Source organism: Rhinolophus ferrumequinum, chromosome 19, assembly GCF_004115265.2.
Source record: "Rhinolophus ferrumequinum isolate MPI-CBG mRhiFer1 chromosome 19, mRhiFer1_v1.p, whole genome shotgun sequence".
In the NCBI taxonomy this organism is placed as follows: Eukaryota; Metazoa; Chordata; class Mammalia; order Chiroptera; family Rhinolophidae; genus Rhinolophus; species Rhinolophus ferrumequinum.
The window spans coordinates 50469807-50488059 of NC_046302.1; the positions used below are offsets into that span (position 1 = coordinate 50469807).

General features: G+C 43.1%; 1 protein-coding gene across 2 annotated transcripts in view; it reads right to left on the bottom strand.

Annotated features, from left to right (window-relative positions):
* Nucleotides 1-18253, bottom strand: part of BCL2 (BCL2 apoptosis regulator) — a 170049-nt gene extending 151796 nt beyond the window's left edge. The window contains exons 1-3 of one of the 2 annotated variants that reach the window (XM_033087566.1): nucleotides 18104-18253; nucleotides 17108-17257; nucleotides 16039-16887 (exon numbers count right to left, since the gene is read on the bottom strand). In XM_033087566.1, the coding sequence (XP_032943457.1) occupies nucleotides 16039-16602 (564 nt within the window). In that variant the 5' untranslated portion in view covers nucleotides 16603-16887; nucleotides 17108-17257; nucleotides 18104-18253. Of the gene's footprint in view, nucleotides 1-16038; nucleotides 16888-17107; nucleotides 17848-18103 lie in introns of those variants that run through there. The other variant, XM_033087565.1, reaches the window with a different exon arrangement.

Consider the following 18253-nt stretch of genomic DNA (forward strand, 5'->3'; position numbering starts at 1 on the left):
CTCATCTATAATTCCGCTTCCTACCCTGGGGAGAGGTTATTGGGGTTAAGTAATCGCCTATCCATAAAAATGTTACACCCAAGAGTCTGGCACATATTGGGGTTCAATAAATGCTAGTTTCCTTCCCTTCCTTCCCCCTGACTTTCAGTGACTGAGGCCATTGACCAATATTTTGTTAAATGGAAATGGGGAAAATGTAAGGGTCAGTCAGGAGGGGTGAGGGAGAAGTACTCCATACATTTTAGCCCAAAATAATAGAAGTCTTTAATTCAACATTGTGCATGGTAACCCATTTTAAACTGATGTACAGGCTGTAATGCATATGCTTATATTTATGTTTATATTTATATAAGTTATAAGGTAGAACACTGTTTTTAGCTAGTCACTTAAAAAAAGTCATTCAACCTCCTCTGTAAATTGCAATAAGATTAGAACTTCAAAGACCAGCTTAAGTTAATACTTCCCCATCAGCACTCCTGTATCCATTGCTCCTGTATTTGTTACATTGTAGTCCTTCCAGTATATTGTTAATTATTTGCCTGTTTACTGTTCTGACTTCCCGACAATGTTAAGATTCCTGAAAGGTATACAGACAGTCTTTGGCCATCCTGTTTTCTGTTCTAGCTCCAAGCTCTTACAAATGTTTGTGGAATGAATGAGAAGTTGAACTAACATAGCCACATGCCCTTTAGGTGCTGTGGAAATCCTACTGGTAAAAACCCCACCTTTTAAAAAATTCCATAATCACTTCATTCGCCAAATTTATGTTGGTTACCTAAAGAGAAGAGCCCAATTTTGCAAGTACACCTAACTAGCACAGGTTGCTAGTTAGATACGAGCCATCAAAAACAACGGTCTATGTTTATGCAATTCCACCTGTCCCGTTAAAGCAGGGCTGTTTTCCAGAACCCTCACATGGAGTTTGAGAGAACTCTCGTCCATCACACTGCTGTCCCGAGGAGGAGGTGGTACACGGTCCAGGCCACCGCCCGCCTCACAATCACACCCTGCGGGTCTTGAGCAAATATGTGAGCGCGAGATGGCCAGCAGGTGGATGGATGCCTCTCTGCTGTAAACATGAAACACTCTTCAAAAGCTAAATCAAAGGAGGGAAAATAACCCGAAACAAAAGACTACATTTTAATTTCCCTGAAATTTTTTTTAGATAGAAAGCAATAGACGATACTATTTTTCAAAATTAGATATACTTGGTTCAGTTTCTATTGAGGAATCTGGTTCCTTGTGAAAACATACCCTGAGACAATAGCAAGTGGACTCGAGTCTGGGAATGAATACCAGCATTTCTTGACTTGCTGGCTCTCCCGTACCTTTGTTTGGCAGTTTCGTCTTCACGTAGGAATACACAAATAACAGTAAGGGTGTGGGGAGAGGACGGCAGAGAGAAGTAGGAATATAATACCTGCCTTGCTTAGGGTTGTCGTGAAGATCAAATGGGCCAGCAGATACAAAATTCCTTTGGAAACTTTAAAAATCCTCCATGAGGGCAAGAGAAAACTTGTAATTTTTCCACCCGGAGGAAAATTCTATGAAAACTGTTTTTCATAATTGAATTCGTTCTTCAAACACACTTTTATTAACTGGTTGCTAATGAAAATGTATTACAATGTGAATTCTAACAAAATTAAGTTTCCCCACCAGGCAGTGTTAAGAGAATGAGAAATAAGGAAAAACAAAAAAATACTCATATATAAACACAACCATGACCATATTCTTTTCAAAAGGATTCTAGGGAAAGACCACAGTAACTGAAGAAGAAATGAGCAATGTTTTCAAGCTTTCAGCCAATCACTTCATCTTTCTAAAAATCTCTCTGTTCTATGTCCAATCATTGCCCACAGCTATCAATTTCTTGCTGTTCCCACTACCATCCTCCAGGTCAGGCACACAGGGTCTTGCTCGTTCACTGAGCTCGCTTCTATCTGTCACTCTTTTCTCCCCTGGCTCATTAACTGAATAAAGTGGAGGCAGAATGACCTTTCTGAAACAAGGCTCTCGGTGACGGTACACCTCCAGCACCACGCTTCTGATCTGGCTGTCCTCACTCAGGCCAGACTGGACCCCTCAGTTCCTGCAGCTCGTCACGTGCTCTCTGGCTTCTGGCCTTTGTTCTCCAAGTTCTCTCTGCGGGCCACGCTCTGCTCCCCCTTCCCACTCCTCTAGGTAATGCCGGCTCCTCCTCCGGGCTTCATCCCCTCTCCTGGGAAGACTTCCTCCACTCTAAATGCCCCTACTGTTGGCAATTCTTCTCTCCCACCTCTACCCTTGCTCATGGCACTGCTGTTTAATGATCCCCACCTCCCAGACTGGAAGCCACATCCATCCGGCTCCCACTTCCCATTTCCCCAGGGCCTGGCTACAACATGTGCTCAATTAAAAAAAAAATTGTGTGGGATAAATGAATAACTGATCTATTCTGTCTGCTTTAACCATGTGATCCAGCACACACACACACACACACACACACACACACGCACGCGCGCGCGCACACACAGTTATGCTCTAGAAAACAGAGATGCAAGTGGGTTCTTAATAATAAAATGAGGACATCCTTTTTAATACCAAGCCAAACAGGTAGAGAAGTTTGAAGGGGGCGAGTCAAGCGTCTCAACTCACATTCAACTTCCCCAAAGTCGCCACATTTTCAAACCACTAATTTACTCATTGGTCATGCCCTTTCACTATTCCTTCCAAAAGGTATTTTCAAATTCCATTTGACATGTACTTCCATCGGTTAATTTTTAATTGAGCCAAATATTAAATGCTCACATTCACCAGACAAAGCCTGTTGAGCTACTGATTTGCAGTGACAGCTTGTGTTATTCCCACACACAGGCCAAGCATGAAATAGAAAACTAATAACCCCTTAAGTGTATTCTCAAAGTATCATTTATGGGAAAGAAAACTACATTCAAAGGAAACTTGTGCAATGGCTGTCATTTTTTTTTCCCTGAGCCGCAAGCTGTTACAAAGCAGGGAAGCTCATTTTCTCACGGACACGGAAGGGCTCAAGAACCCCACTGTCACTGGATGTATTCATTAAGAAGGAATCTGGCAGCAGCACAGGGGGACAGATACCTTGGAAAACAGGCCAATTATCTGGGTGTCCTTTATAATTTGAAGTTTCTGAATTCACTCATAGATAAGCCACTTGAAGAGGGTCTGGCAATGGGAACATAAGGCACAGATGGTCACTGAAGAAATGAGAGGGAGGAAGGGAGGATGGGGAGAAAAGAAAATTTGCTTGTGGTTTCATTCAGGGGGACAAATCTGTAAGCTGACACATCCCTCTTTTTAAAAAGTCCCTAGAGAAGCATGGTCAAGCTTCATTACAAGTAAACAAATCACACCATCTTTCTCAGATGACAAATGATGAGCAATAACGCTTGGAGTTTGCTTCATGCCAGAGAATGAGGAGTCTCAAAATACAAATTCCACCAGTTCTTAAAACCACAGAAAGGCTGTGATGCTCGCTTCAACCGGAACACAGAACTTAGCTCAAAGCTGCCAGGCCAGGGGTTTCCTCCATGACACACACCCTTGGTGGTCCTCTCATTGGTCAGTATCTGGAGAAATGAAATCTTGGATTCTTTCACCTGTGGGAACACTGAGCTATAATGACTTCCTCCTTCAATTGGCTGCTTGTTTTCATGGAGAAGAACTAGAGGACCATTTATCTCTATGATATCAGGCTGTAGTTCTTTTATATTTGAGCTACAACCCTGATCGGAGGGGAAAACCCACATTATTCCCATTGTGAGAACCTTGGACAAGCCCTCATTTTTTTAAATAATAAAGTGATGAATAATCTCAGATGTCAAGACTTCCCTAGTCTGTACAGGGCTTGAGATATGAACCACAAGGGCTGAGAGCACCAACACACATATATGTAGAGATATGTACACATGCATTCTTTGTATAAACCAATATAACGTGACAATCAATAAGCAGGCTGCTGTCTAAGATTAGCATTGAGGACAAATAAAAGTTGAATGTTTAACATAAAGCAAAATCTAGACGATTTCTCTTCAGGGATCAATGACATACTTTTTCAATTCAATGACGAAGGATGAAATAAATCAAAACAGTTAATAGGTGTTTTTCGTTTTTCATTTCTATTAAATATTAATGGATTTGTGGGATGGGACTTTCGGAACACACACACTACAATAATAAGAGGAGTGGGAGAACATTAGCTTGTTAGGATGACTCAGATGCCCCAAACACCTCTAACATAATCATTTTACGAATTCATTGATCAACAAATAATCATTGCGTGCATCACTACCGATTATGCTAAGTGCCAGGATAAATTTAATAGGAGAAATATTTTGTGAAATGAGGAAGTCTCAGTGAAGGAAAACACCTTGATTTTGTAAGATCTCCACAAATGGAGGATCCTATTAGAATACTGGAACAACACTAATTTGACTCAAGTTGAATTGTTTTTTTTTTTAAGTAGACAAGCTGGTAGTGGGAAGCCAAGCTTTGAACAGTAACACTCCAAGTTAATCACCGTAACGCAATCCACAGAAGTCTACAGAGGACTTTTGGGGATAAGGCAGTGTGGGAATAGCAGTAATAAAAGATGGTAGAATCAGCAGTGGCAGTTAGGACCACTTTGGGAAATGAAAGAAGAAAACGGGAAATCGCATGGCTTTGGAGAAGAGGCATATTGTATTCTAGCCCCAACTTGTCTCTTGAGCTCTAGATCCTTCAGGCCAACTGCAGCTGGGCATTTCCACTTGGTTATCCTACTGGAAGCTCAAGTTAAAAATGTCCAAAATTAATTTCATCACATTAACCCCACAGAACAGTAACTGTTCTTATCTTTCCTTTCTCCCTTAAGAACAATATCATTTTTTGAACCAGCCAGGTTTCAAACTTGAGTCCTTTGCTTCTTTCCAACCTTCATTCCTCACAGTTTGTTGTCAGTACTTTGGTTTGACCATTTCCCACATCTGTCCCGTCTTTTCCATTCCCCACTCCAACACCATGGTTCAAACCTCCTACTTGGTCTCCCATTGTCCAGCTTTAGTCATTGTCAATCCTCAGTAAGCCCACATATCTGTCTCAGAACACTTTCACTATCCTTTTAACAGCTACCAAGTTAAATACAAATCTCTCATTGTACTTATAAGTTTGTTATGAAATAGGGCAAAACCACCTCTAAAAGTTTTCAGTGTTAACTAGAGAGAGATGCTGGCTGGAATTCATAATAGAAATGGCTAGTAGATAGTCTTGAAATTTTAAACTCAATAGTGCCAACTGGCATCCTTTATGAATTTGCTTTTTTCAAATAAATAAAAAAAATCAATATCCACAGGTGATGATATAGTTTGTAATTAATTTTATTCCTATCCTAATTATAAGAAGGTAATACATGTCACAAATAGTCAATGAATGAATAGGACTAAGTATTTGTTCCATACTCTCTTAGAGAATTCTAACGCAACTGAATAGAATATTTGGCTGTAATTCAATAGCAGAGTTAATACATAGATATAACATTCATTGTGTTCTAAAGCGCAAGAAACCTTAGTATTGATTAAGAAAGGTTGGAAAAGCCAAGAAAACACAACCAGCAACATTGATCCCTTGTTTGTTGTGCCAAGCATTAAAATTGATAATCTCGCCATATTCTTTCAAAGCTTAAGAAAAGATAGTTAAAAAGAAATAAATTCTGGTCAAGATGGCAGAGTAGGTAACTGCTGTGCTTACCTTCTCTCATGACCACGTCAAAATTACAACTAAACTACAAAACAAACATCATGGAGAATCACCTGCAATCTAGCTACAATTATGGACATACAGAAGAATCCACCTCCAGCGAGACTGGTAGGAGGGGCAGAGCCACAGAACGGGCTGGTCCCACACCCACATGAAGCAGTTAAAACTCGGTAGGGATATTTTGGCTGCTCAAGGGGTCCCAGCGCCACCCCAGGCTCCCCAGCCCAGGGTTCCAGTGCCAGAGAAAGAAGTCCCCATAATATCTGGTTGTGAAAACCAGCAGAGTGGGACGGAGGGCAGCTACACTCCCAGATGCTCCTCTTAACTGGCCTGTGCACGGACTTCCTCACTGATGGAATCACTGACTCTGAGCTCCAGCAGTGAGGCAACAGGTAGAGAGGTTGCAGGGTCATATGGTGGGGGACAGAGTTGTCTAGCTTCAGGACGGGAGGCTGGAGGGGCAGCTTTCTCCCAGACGGAGGAGCTGGTGGAAGCCACTGTTTCACTGTTGAGCCCTTCCCCCTTCCCGGCGTGCAGATGCAGGCAGACGCCATACATGAGTCTCCATCAACCTGGTTAACACCATTCATTCATCCCACCCTGGAGATTCTAGACCCCGCTCTACCCAACTTTTGGGCAAACCCAAGCTGCTTCCAATGGCTTTTTCATATAAAGCGCCTGCCTTGGCTCATGCTGCAGATTTTCCTAAAGTCTCTCAAAGGTTCACAAAACCCAAACAAGCAGCATCTGGCTTCAGCATGTCCTGTAGCCCTGGTTGAACAGCCCTAAGCCTGGCACTAGGGACAGCTGGCCTTGGTACACAGCTTGGCCTCTGAAGGCACCTCCAAGCACAGCATGGGCAGCAGCCATCTGTGGATTGTTTGTGGCTCATGCCAGGTGGTTCCGGGCAGGACACAGACTGTGGCTGAACTTGGCCTACAGTGGGTCCCCTCCCTGGTGGCCCTGGGGCTAGCACACCCAGTGGCCAGCTTTGAACTGAGCTGGAGCCTCACCCAGCTGCCTCCAAGGACAACACCCAAAGGGATGACTGGGCAGGCACCAGAGCCCTGCTAAAGTGAATCCTGCTCTGCAAGGTCAGTCCTTGCGCAACAGCTCCTCCATTGTAGTCACAGCCAGTCCTCACAACCAATGAGCCTGAGGGTGACTACCTCCCACTGATGTGTAAACGGCAGCCAAGGCTCAACTATAACAGGAGGGCACACACAACCACATAAGGGACACACCTGGAGCACCCAGCTCTGGTGACCAGGGAGACTGCACCACTGGGCCCCACAAGACATCTACTACATAAGGCCACTCTACAAAGACCAAGAGACATAGAAGCCCTACCTAATATGTAGAAACAACACAGGGAGGAAGCCAAAATGGGGAGACAAAGAAACATGTCCCAAATAAAAGAGAACACAATTCCAGAAAAAGAACTAAACAAAATGGAGACAAGCAATCTACGGAGGCAGAGTTCAAAACACTGGTTATAAGGATGCTCAGTAACCTCAGGGGAGACCTTCAATAAACAGGTAGGAAACATAAAAATGGAGATAGAAAACATAAACAAGAACCAGCCAGAAATAAAGAATACAATAACTGAAATGAAGAATATATTACAGGGAGAAAAAAAGTAATACATTCCAGGGAATCAACAGTAGATTAGATTAGGTGACGCAGAGGATCGAATCAGTGATTTAGAAGATAAGGTTGCAGAAAAACACCCAAACAGAACAGCAAAAAGAAAAAAGAATCCAAAAAAATGAGGATAGTTTAAGGCACCTCTGGGGCAAATCAAGCATAACATTCATGTCACAGGAGTACCAGAAGGAGAAGAGAAAGAGCAAGGAATTGAAAACCAATTTTAAGAAATAATCATGGAAAGCCTTCTTAACTTGGCGAAGGAAATAGATGTACAAGGCCAGGAAGCGCAGAGAGTCCCCAGAAAGGTGAACCCCAACAGGCTCACACCAAGACACATCATAATTAAAATGCCAAAGGTTAAAGACAAAGAGAGAATCTTAAAAGCAGTTAGTTACCTACAAGGGAGCTCCCATAAGACTGCCAACTGATTTCTCAACAGAAACTCTGCAGGCCAGAAGGAATTGGCACGAAATATTCCAAGTGATGAAAAGCACGGATCTACAACTAAGATTACTCTACCCAGCAAAGCTATAATTTAGAATCGAAAGACAGATAAAGAACTTCCCAGACAAGAAAAAGCTAAAGGAGTTCATCACCACCAAACCAGTATTACAAGGAATCTTAAGAGGGGCTTCAAGATGGGGAAAAAAAATTATATATATATATATATAATTTATATATATATATGTGTGTGTGTGTATATATATGTATACATATATATACACACACACACATATATGAATAAAATGGCAATAACTACATATCTATCAGCAATTACTTTAAATGTATATGGATTAAATGCTCCAATCAAAAGATATAGGTTGGACGAATGGTTAAGAAAATAAGACCCACAAATATACTGCCTACAAGAGACTCACTTCAGATCAAAAGACACACACAGACTGAAAGTAAAGGGATGAAAAAAGTTATTTCATGAAAATGGAAACAAAGAAAAAGCTGGGGTAGCAATACTCATACCAGACAAAATAGACTTTAAAACAAAGGCTGTAACAAGAGACAAAGAAGGACCTAGTTAGTAATCCCACTTCTGGGTGTTTATCCGAAGAAACCCAAAATGTTACTTCGAGGAAGCATGTTTATCCATATGTTCATTGCAGCATTATTTATAATTTCCAAGATACGAAGGCAACTTGGGTGTCCCCGAATGGATGAGTGGATAAAGAAGAGGTGGTGCATATATACAATGGAATATTACTCAGCCATTAAAAACAATGAAATCTTGCCATCTGCAGCAATATGGATGGACCTAGAGGGTGCTGTGCTGAATGTCAGCTAGAGAAAGACAAATGTCATATGATTTCACTTATAAGTGGAATCTATACAACAAAATAAACAAACAAATGAAACAGAAATAAATTTATAGATACAGAAAACATTTTGATGGTTGCCAGATGGGAAGGGGAGTAAGGGAGGCGAAAAAGGAGAAGGGTTTAGGAAGTACAGATTGGTTGTTATAAAGTAGTTACGGGGATGTAGGGTAGAGCATAAGGAATATAGTCAATAATATTGTAATAACGATGTATGGTGTCAGATGGGTAATAGATTTGTTGGGGTGATAGATGGAGAGGGTTGGGGGCAGGGTGAAAAAGGTGAAGGGATTAAGAAGTACAAATCATTACTTACGTCATGGGGATGTAAAGTACAGCAAAGGAAACACAGTAAAAAATATATTGTGATAGTGTGGCATGCTGTCAGACGTTGCTGGACTTAGGATAATCACTTCTTTAGGTATATAAATGTTGAAAAACTATGGTGTACACCTGAAGATAATATAATATTGTATGCTAGCTATAGCTTCATAAAAATATTTTTTAAAAAGACAGCTGAAAATAGGGAAATATAGTAGGTGGAACTGTCACAGGAAATAGATATTGGTCTCAATGGTAAAATCTCCCTTGAAAAATTAAAGCTTCACTTGACACAGTGGGTCCTGGGTTTCTTTCGGGGGACACAGTCAAGAGGACAGTGAAGTTGGTCATAAGCTTCTGACTCATTCCAGCGAAGCCCCACTGAGCTGGTGAGCTGATTATTAACTAAACACGAATATGGCTCTGTTCCTGAAATTCTGAAGGCAAAACCAGGAGCAGCATAAAAATACAAATTTTCCAAATTAAGGGCTTCCCAGGGAAGAGCATGCTCTGTGTGCAATGTGTAAGAGAGGTGGATTCAACAGTGAACCTTCTCGTAGATTCTAGAGTGAACTTTCTCGTAGATTTTACAGTGAACCTTCTCATAGATCCTTCAGTGAACATTCTCGTAGAATCCGGTAAGTCGCCCAAGAAAACTACTCAAGTAGCTCTTAGCTTATTGCTACAAATGGCCACTCCAGCATGTCAGGGAGATTCTCTTTCTCACACGTTGAAGAGGGCGTTTGGGGAAGTGTCTTTAGTATAAGCTATTTTAGTTGAGTTTAGTTGGTGAAAACTTATCTAAGGCTACAGTATAATCCCCACTCTAATCTCACACAGCAGAGATCAGAGCGAGGAAAAATTCTGCCAGCAGATTCTATCTTTTCCCTGCACAAGTTGGAATTTATGACCTCCGGAGGGAAAGCATCATCTCTGTTGACAGAATTTTTCCTTGCTCTGTTGCCTCTAGCAAGATGGGAGTGGAGGTTATATTCTAGTTTGGTCAGACCCTTTTCTGCTCACTCTTGCTGGCGTCCAGGCATGATGCTCTTTCTTCAGGTGAGTTCTACCAGGAAGATAACAAGGAGCTACACCTAGGAAGTCTCTCCGTGGTGGGACCATGGGCAGGTAAGGGACAGTCACGGGGGATGGGTTGGGGTCCCAATGAGAAAGCCCAAGTGGCTTTGGGGACATAGGAATAATCACTCGATCGCCATTCTCACTGAAAGACAGCGAGCTTTATCTTTTGTCTGACAAATAGAAAGCAGAGAAATAATGCTGGCACTATAGAATTCAGCATGTATCAGAACAAGAGGCAACATACAACAACACTTTAAAAAATGCAAGCAGCTTTGTTGTAGTTTCACAAGTTTTACAATCTCTATTTAAAGACAGGACCACGAGGGCAAAAGGTTAGATGGTGAACACCTGCTTTTTAGGAACACAAATGTAACAGTGGATCAGGACTTTCTGTAAATAGCGTTTTGGAAGAGAAGCCTCTCAATAAGCAGAACTGTTTTATAACACAGAACCAAAACAAAACAAAAGATTTCTCTCTCTCTCTCTCCCCCCCCCACCCCCAAAGGAAGAACCCCTGTTCTGATTCAAAATCGCCTTCTACTTTTCGGCACACGTGAATGACTTAAGAAACAGTTCTTCCAATGAAGCTATTCTAACCATGCCAGTCAGAGCCTCGATTTGTCTGTCGGTTAGAAAGAACTAATGAAACACTTTAAGAACTGCGGACTTGTTTTTATTAAGTCTTCTTAATGTGTATAAAGAATGATTAATGGGGTAAATATTTAACAAGGGAACTCCCCCTACCTTTCAGTTCTCTTAAGCATACGTCTGTGCTATACAGGCTTTTAAAAATTATCTACCTTTCTCCTTCTATTTAAATCAGGCTTAATGCACACATGAACGGCCATATGGTTAGAAATAACTTTTTTCGACAAAGATCGACATGTATGCAAAATAACCTGTACTTAGTTTTTTTCCTTTTGCCCTCTGAGAGTGTAGGACCCTGGCCATCCGGCTGCCTGGGGACGAAGAGTTTACTAATCGACCCCTACAGCACTAGTCTGTGAGGTCACCCAGGAGAGGGGTGACGTTGTCCTTCCTGTGCCCCAAACCTAACCCAGGGCTGGCACATAGAAGACCTGCACTCATGTCTGTCGAGTCCTTGGCTGATTTTCATCGTTAACCCCATTTACACGTCAAACACTAATTTTGTTTGAATCAAACCAAGAGGAATGAAAGAGAAGCTTCACAGTGAAGTAAATTTACTGAGTGGTCTCTGTATGTAGCCCAGGGAAAGGGTGACCAGCTTTCGAGGTTACTGCTGTACCTGAATAAGGTGATATTAGATTACCTTAAAAAGGTTTAACAGAACCTTTGAACCTCAAATACAATATATCTCTGGGGGGAAAAAAACCTTTCCACCTGTACACTACAAAGACCGTGTTGTATTTCTAGCACGAATGCACTTCTGCTGAAATCCTGCTTTGCTAAACTATTGCTAAGACACGGTGAGTGACCTCAGAACGGGGTGTGCGGGTGTGCTGAGTGGGAGGCACCACTGCTGATACACACAGCACCCACACTCCTGCTTTATGAGTGGGTTTATCATTCCTCCAAAAAGCTGACAAGGACGGGGAGGAGAGATAAGGAAAAACTGTAAGAGTTTGGCTTTAAGAAAAAAAAAATCTGTGGTTTTCTGTTCCCTGGTGTGCTGTGTGGCCTAATGACATTTAAGCAACCTGAAATGTACCAGTTCAATCAAGGATTGCTAAAAAGATCAATCAGTTCTCACTAGAAAGCACAGCTAAAAGTAACAGGATGCGCGAAAGACAGCCATGTTTTCAACCGACATTAAATAGCAACAAAGGCACTAAAACAGAAAAGACAACTGAGTGAACTACAAAATTTACAAAGGTCCAGAAATGTAATCATGCAATAGCACATGACTGCAAACCCTAAGAGCAATAATGCATTTTTGTCTACAAAATGAATTATTGAAAGGGGTCATGTGATTCTTAGCAGGCAGAAAGATGCACTTTCCCAAGGGAAGTTCATCATTAAATATATTATTTAAGACTGGATCATCGTCAGGCTATTTTTAATCTTATTTTGCTGCCAAAATTGGCCATAAGCCAATGATACTCAACCACTAGAAAAATTATGCTTTTTTCATGTATTTTGTACACTGGCATAAGAATGGTACTGCTTTCCAGCTAATCAAATGTTTTGGTGGATGGGGATTACATAGACAAAAGAGAAACTTGTTGACCAACTAATAAAAGGAAGCTAACTTGTACTGGATGTAGAGAAGTAAGTTTTTGCTTTCCTAAACCACAAAGACCAAAGGACAAAAAAAAAAAAAAAAAAAAAGGCACACCACCATCAACAGAATGAAGTCCGTCTCTTCCTTAAGCCATCTCATTCTTTTAGAAGTCCACATCTCACTCTCTTCTAAGACATGAAACTAAATGTTACATTTCTCAGTTTAGAGGGTGCTATCAATTTTCACTCACCACCAACTTCCCCATATCTTAACCCTTTGCTTGCAAGAGCCCCTTTGTCTTGAAGCAGTCTCAGGGCCACTAAATCCATCTACAGAATTTAAACTGTGTTACAGGGGATATAATCATAACTCACACAGCTATTAAAAGCGCTGAATCTTCCTGCCTTCAATAGGAGTAGAAAAGCCATCTGACTTTAATGGGCGATGCCAACACAAACTGTGTGGAACAGCATTCTTGAGAAGACTGAGCTTATCATAATTTATCTCTTACCGCTCTTTCATTCCAACCTATTTCTTCCAAGGGTCAGCTGACCTAATGGACGTCTGGGAAACATTCAGGATTCTAGATAACACAATGGACCTGTGAAGCCATTGCAAAGGGACACTGTAGGATCCATCTCAGATTGTCATTTCTCCTAAAAGATGTCTCCAGGAATGGCAGATGATGGTTGCCAGCGTCTCTAACTTGAATGTGCACACGTACACCTGTAGATCATGTAAACCACAGAGTCTGACTCAGTGGCTCTGGGGCGGGACCTGAGATTCTGCATCTCTAAGAAGCTTCCAGATGACACCCAGGCTGCTGGTCTGTGAACCACACTTCGTCCAGCAGGGTCTTAAACATTCCCCAAAACTGCAGCCATCTCGCTGCTCCCTCTGTCCTGCCTCTCTCTGGGTGCCATATGATGCCCTACTCAGACTTACGAATAAAGCCATGCTCCACTTTGCACCCAGTTTCTTCTTTAGTCTTTATTTAATGTGTAGGCTTCTGGGACCGTCTCTCAGAAGCCTATCATTCCAAGGCCCTGCTTTCTCCAAGTTATGGAACATGGAATGCAAAGAGTTTCCTTCACCTGAAAAGGTTCTGATTTTGCACCAACAGCAACAAAGGGGAAAAAAAGGGACTTCAGATTGAAAGCCCCATGAATATATATTCAGCAGATGAGCTGGTCAACTGAGTCCTGCGACCAGAGGAAGTAACAGTCAAATGGCCAAAGAATGTGCTAGCTCTCTTCTGAAACTTTATTATCATTATTAAGAATACTTCACACTGCAAGATGCAGCGTATTATTAGAGATGCAACTCTGACTGATGCAAATCTGGAGGAAAATCTGTCTGTAAGCCAGATGCCTGAAACACAAATTTAGATTAATAATGCACATTTGAAAGGATTGGTAAATCATTTATAACTCTCAAATGCTACCACTTTTATTCCAAAGTGTCCACTTATGATTGCATTTCCTGATTTTTTTTGTGTGCCAAAATTCCTTTGTTTTCTTGTATAGTCATCCATCTATACATTGTTCTAAAAACTATACATTTTACTATCAGCCATTTGTGCTTTTCTCTGATTTATTTTTACTATAAGAGTTTTTGTCAAAACAATTTTTTATCATGTTATACAGTATGTCATTGTGGTTTGGCATCATAAAATGTAGCCTCTACATTTATTAACCTCAGATACCTGTTGACCACAAAGATAGGCTCTACTATGGAAATTCTATTTTGAAAGGAGGAAAAAGTGAGCCTTCACTTAAAAAGAAAACTCAATTGCATGAGATTACTGTAACTCAACGACAAAGATCAAGGTTATATCTTCATTTTAATCATAAATATGTCTCTGTTTCCCATCTTTTTATTCAATTACTTGATAGATGACAGTTGCCACTTTGGATTTCTTTCAACTAGAAAGGTTTTTAATATTTTATTTTTCATAAAAATATGAAATAGTAAACTGTTAAATCAGTTTTACTATTTACAGTCTTAAAATGATCCTTTTGTAGTCTGTAAGTCCCTACCTCTTTGGCTATGGTGGTTAAAAATAAAACCACCTACTTAACCATTTAACAAAGATATTCTTTTCACTCTTTAGTGAATTCTTCCAGAATTCACTAAAGATCTGATAATACGGGATCTCAAAAAACAAACAATTTGCAAAGAGCACTTAAATTTTAGAGATTTAAATGGGGGGATATTTTAGTCAATTTTACTTTTAAACACTGAAGAGTGGCATCAATATTTTGTTAACTCTGGTCAAGTAGGATCAGATGTGCATGTCAGTCATCTGCTTTTCTTGGTGTTTTCTCTTTTTGGCCCCTTAATATCAATACACTTTGTAAACCGTAGTAAAATACATATAACGTGCTTCTTCAAATCGAATCCACTGGTAATCATTTCTATGCTTTTTTACCTGTTAGGTCCTATAAAATAGTTAGCATTGGGAATTCTCCCTACAAACTACAAAAGGAAGCACTGAACTGCCTCCTTTTTCAAAGGTAACTCTTCAGATTGAAAAAAAGGTCTAAAAAAAATTCAGAGAAGCATTATTCCTCTTTTACTTCTTGATAAACCAGTAATTTTAACTATAAGGCATAGATCTTGATTACAATTCCTCAGTCTTAGGAGTTGCATTCCTCCCCGAAAGAATCACAGAGAAACAAGAACTTGACAAGAGACATGATGGAAACTCTACTGAGCACAGTACCAGAAAAAAAAAAAAATCATCTCACAGGTGTTCTTCAAAACTACAGGCATCAATCACTTCAACTAAAGTCAGAGCATGAGAGAATTCACAGCTAAGAATCAATTCTTCTATGCTCCATGCAGATACTATAGACACGAAGTTTGTTCAGCAGAGGAAACCACCAAATGATGTGGATTTTGGTGATGAAAAGTCAAAGATACTAAAATTCCAGTAAACTGTAAAATCGTACACCAGTTACAGAAGTGGAACACAAAGCACACAGCCGATGCAAATTCTGTTCGTGGTGAGACAACGTCCAGTGCAAGATACTCGGTGATGCCCACTGGAATGTGGCACACACTCCGGCTGGAGTCCCCAGACTTCTGGAAAGTCAACTTACCTCTTTACAAACACAGCTATGCTTTCCAGGGAAAGGGGCTACACTGGTTTTCTGCTTTGGGTAGATTTTTACCAGGTGGGTGTCAGAAAAGGCACGCCCGAGGTTTTCTGGTGCAGTGTGTTCTTGTAATTGGGTGGTTCCCAAATTTTAATACAAAGAAGAAACCCCCAGGGGAGTTTGTTTAGGATGCTGATTGCCAGGACCCAACCTGGGGTCTGGTTCATGAGTAGTCCCTGAAATCCCCGAATTCAATAACCGACTCCAGCCAGGTAAACTGTGATGCTGGGGACCCTTGGACCCCCAGTTTGAGAAACCCTGAAGGGATAACCATTTATCCCAAGATTTCACTGTACAGCAAATGCTGGATCTTGGAACCTCAACAGCTGACAAGCAAGGAAAACACTTTGGGCAGGAAGGAATGATCACAGTGTGGTTGGCAGGGAGAGCTCTTTGCAGGGGGAGAGGTGGGAAGCACCACACCTGATTTACGTCACTGGCTCATCAGCCTGCCCTTGGCCCAGGAACACACGCGCACACTGCAACCACCGCATCCCTGACCAGAGACGCGAAGCCCAGACTCACATCCAACCAGACATGCACCTACCCAGCCTCCGTTATCCTGGATCCAGGTGTGCAGGTGCCGGTTCAGGTACTCGGTCATCCACAGGGCGATGTTGTCCACCAGGGGCGACATCTCCCGGTTGACGCTCTCCACACACATGACCCCACCGAACTCAAAGAAGGCCACAATCCTCCCCCAGTTCACCCCGTCCCTGAAAAGCTCCTCCACCACCGTAGCAAAGCGTCCCCTCGCGGTGAAGGGCGTCAGATGCAGCTGGCTGGACATCTCGGCGAAGTCGCGGCGGTAGCGACGGGAGAAGTCATCGCCGGCCTGGCGCAGGGTCAGGTGGACCACAGGTGGCACGGGGCTGAGCGCAGGCCCTGCGGCGGCAGCGGGGGCAGCCAGCGGCGGCGGCGGCGAGGTCCTGGCGGGCGCCGGGGTGCGCTCGGGCTGGGAGGAGAAGATGCCCGGCGCGGGGGTTGCCCCCGAGGACGCGGCGCCCGCGTCTCCGGCATCCCACTCGTAGCCCCTCTGCGACAGCTTATAGTGGATGTACTTCATCACTATCTCCCGGTTATCATACCCTGTTCTCCCAGCGTGCGCCATCCTTCCCTCGAGGAAAAGCAGCCGGGTACCAACAGCACCTCTCGCCGCCTCTCCCGCCCCACGGCCCCGAAGGAAAGAAGAATAGTTATAATCCAGCTATTTTATTGGATGTGCTTTGCATTCTTGGATGAGGGGGTGTCGTCAGTCACGCGGAACACTTGATTCTGGTGTTTCCCTCTTGGCATGAGACGCAGGAAATTTTTATTTAAATTCCTTTCGGATCTTTATTTCATGAGGCACATTATTATTACTTATTGTCAATATCAATCTACTTCCTTCGTGATCCTGAAAGGTTAAAAAAAAAACAAAACTGATAAGTCCAGATCAGGTGCATTTTCCTGTATACACTGGGTGAAAGCAGAGCATACACACTACAAGTTACACGGCTAAAAAGAATGTATTAAACTGGCCGGAAATTAAACTTACTCGAATGCACTTAAAGACAAAATCGCAAATGTTTCTATTGAAAGTTACATTAAACCAATTTCCTGTGCAAAGAACTTACTTGTATTTTTTAAGGACAACATGATCTTCTGTCAAGTATCCTTTTTTGTGAAAACAAAACAAATGCATAAGGCAAAGAGTCCATCGATCTTCAGAACTCTCCGGTTATAGCTGCTTTAAAACTTCCAAATGAATCAGGAGTTGGAGGGGGCTGCGGAGGAGGGTGGTAAAAATTAGGAGAATTTCCAGATTGATTCCCAGACTTCTTCACAGAAATGTCAATCCGCAGGAATCCCAACCGGAGATCTCCAGCACGAGAAAAAAAAAAAAAAGAAAAAAAAAGGCAGCGGCGGCGGCAGCAGATGAATTACAATTTTCAGTCCAGTATTTGCAGTCTTGTGATTTCCCCCCTCTCGGCAATTTACACGCGCGCACACACGCGCGGGCACAGACATGGACCCCTATCCGCGGGACCGCTCCACGCCTCCCCGGGAGAGACACGGGGACTGGGGGCCCGGTGGACGCGCCGGGCACGGGGGCAGGAATCCTCTTCTGATTAAACTCCGAACGGCAAATGCATTTTTCCGAAAAGCTGCTTGATAAATGAAGGCAGGACGCGCCTGGCCCGCCGGTGCCGAGCGCGAGGAGCCCGCGCTGTGTGTGGTGCGGCGAGGGGTGGGGAGAAGGAGGTGGTGGGGGAGGGTTTTATTTTTTCCCTCTTTTCCTAAAAAGGATGACTGCTACGAAGTTCTCCCCCCTGGACCCCCTCTTCCGCTGCACCCCACCGGCGCACCCCGCCTCCGGGCTGCGCACCCTTTCTCCTCCTCCTGCTCCTGCGCGGCGGCGCTGGCGGCGGCCGTCTCCGGCGCTCCCGCCGCGCACCCGCTCCCGGCGATGACGGCCGTGCCGGTGGGGAGGGCCCGGCGCCCGGCACCTTCGCTGGCAGCGGCGACGGTTCCAAGGGGAAACCGAGAGCGGCGGGAGGGCGGGCAGGAGGGCGGCGGGCGGGGGAGGGGGCGGGGAGGAAGGGGGCGGGCGGGGGGGCCTGGCCTCTTACTTCATTCTCCGTTCGAATCGACTGGTTTCCTGTACGTACGTCACACTGTTCATTCAAAAAAAAGAAGAAAGAAAGAGCCCTCCTCTGAGCGGCCCCACCGCCCCTCCGCCCCGCTCTCCTTCCCGGGTTAAAGGAGCCGCTGCCGGGCCG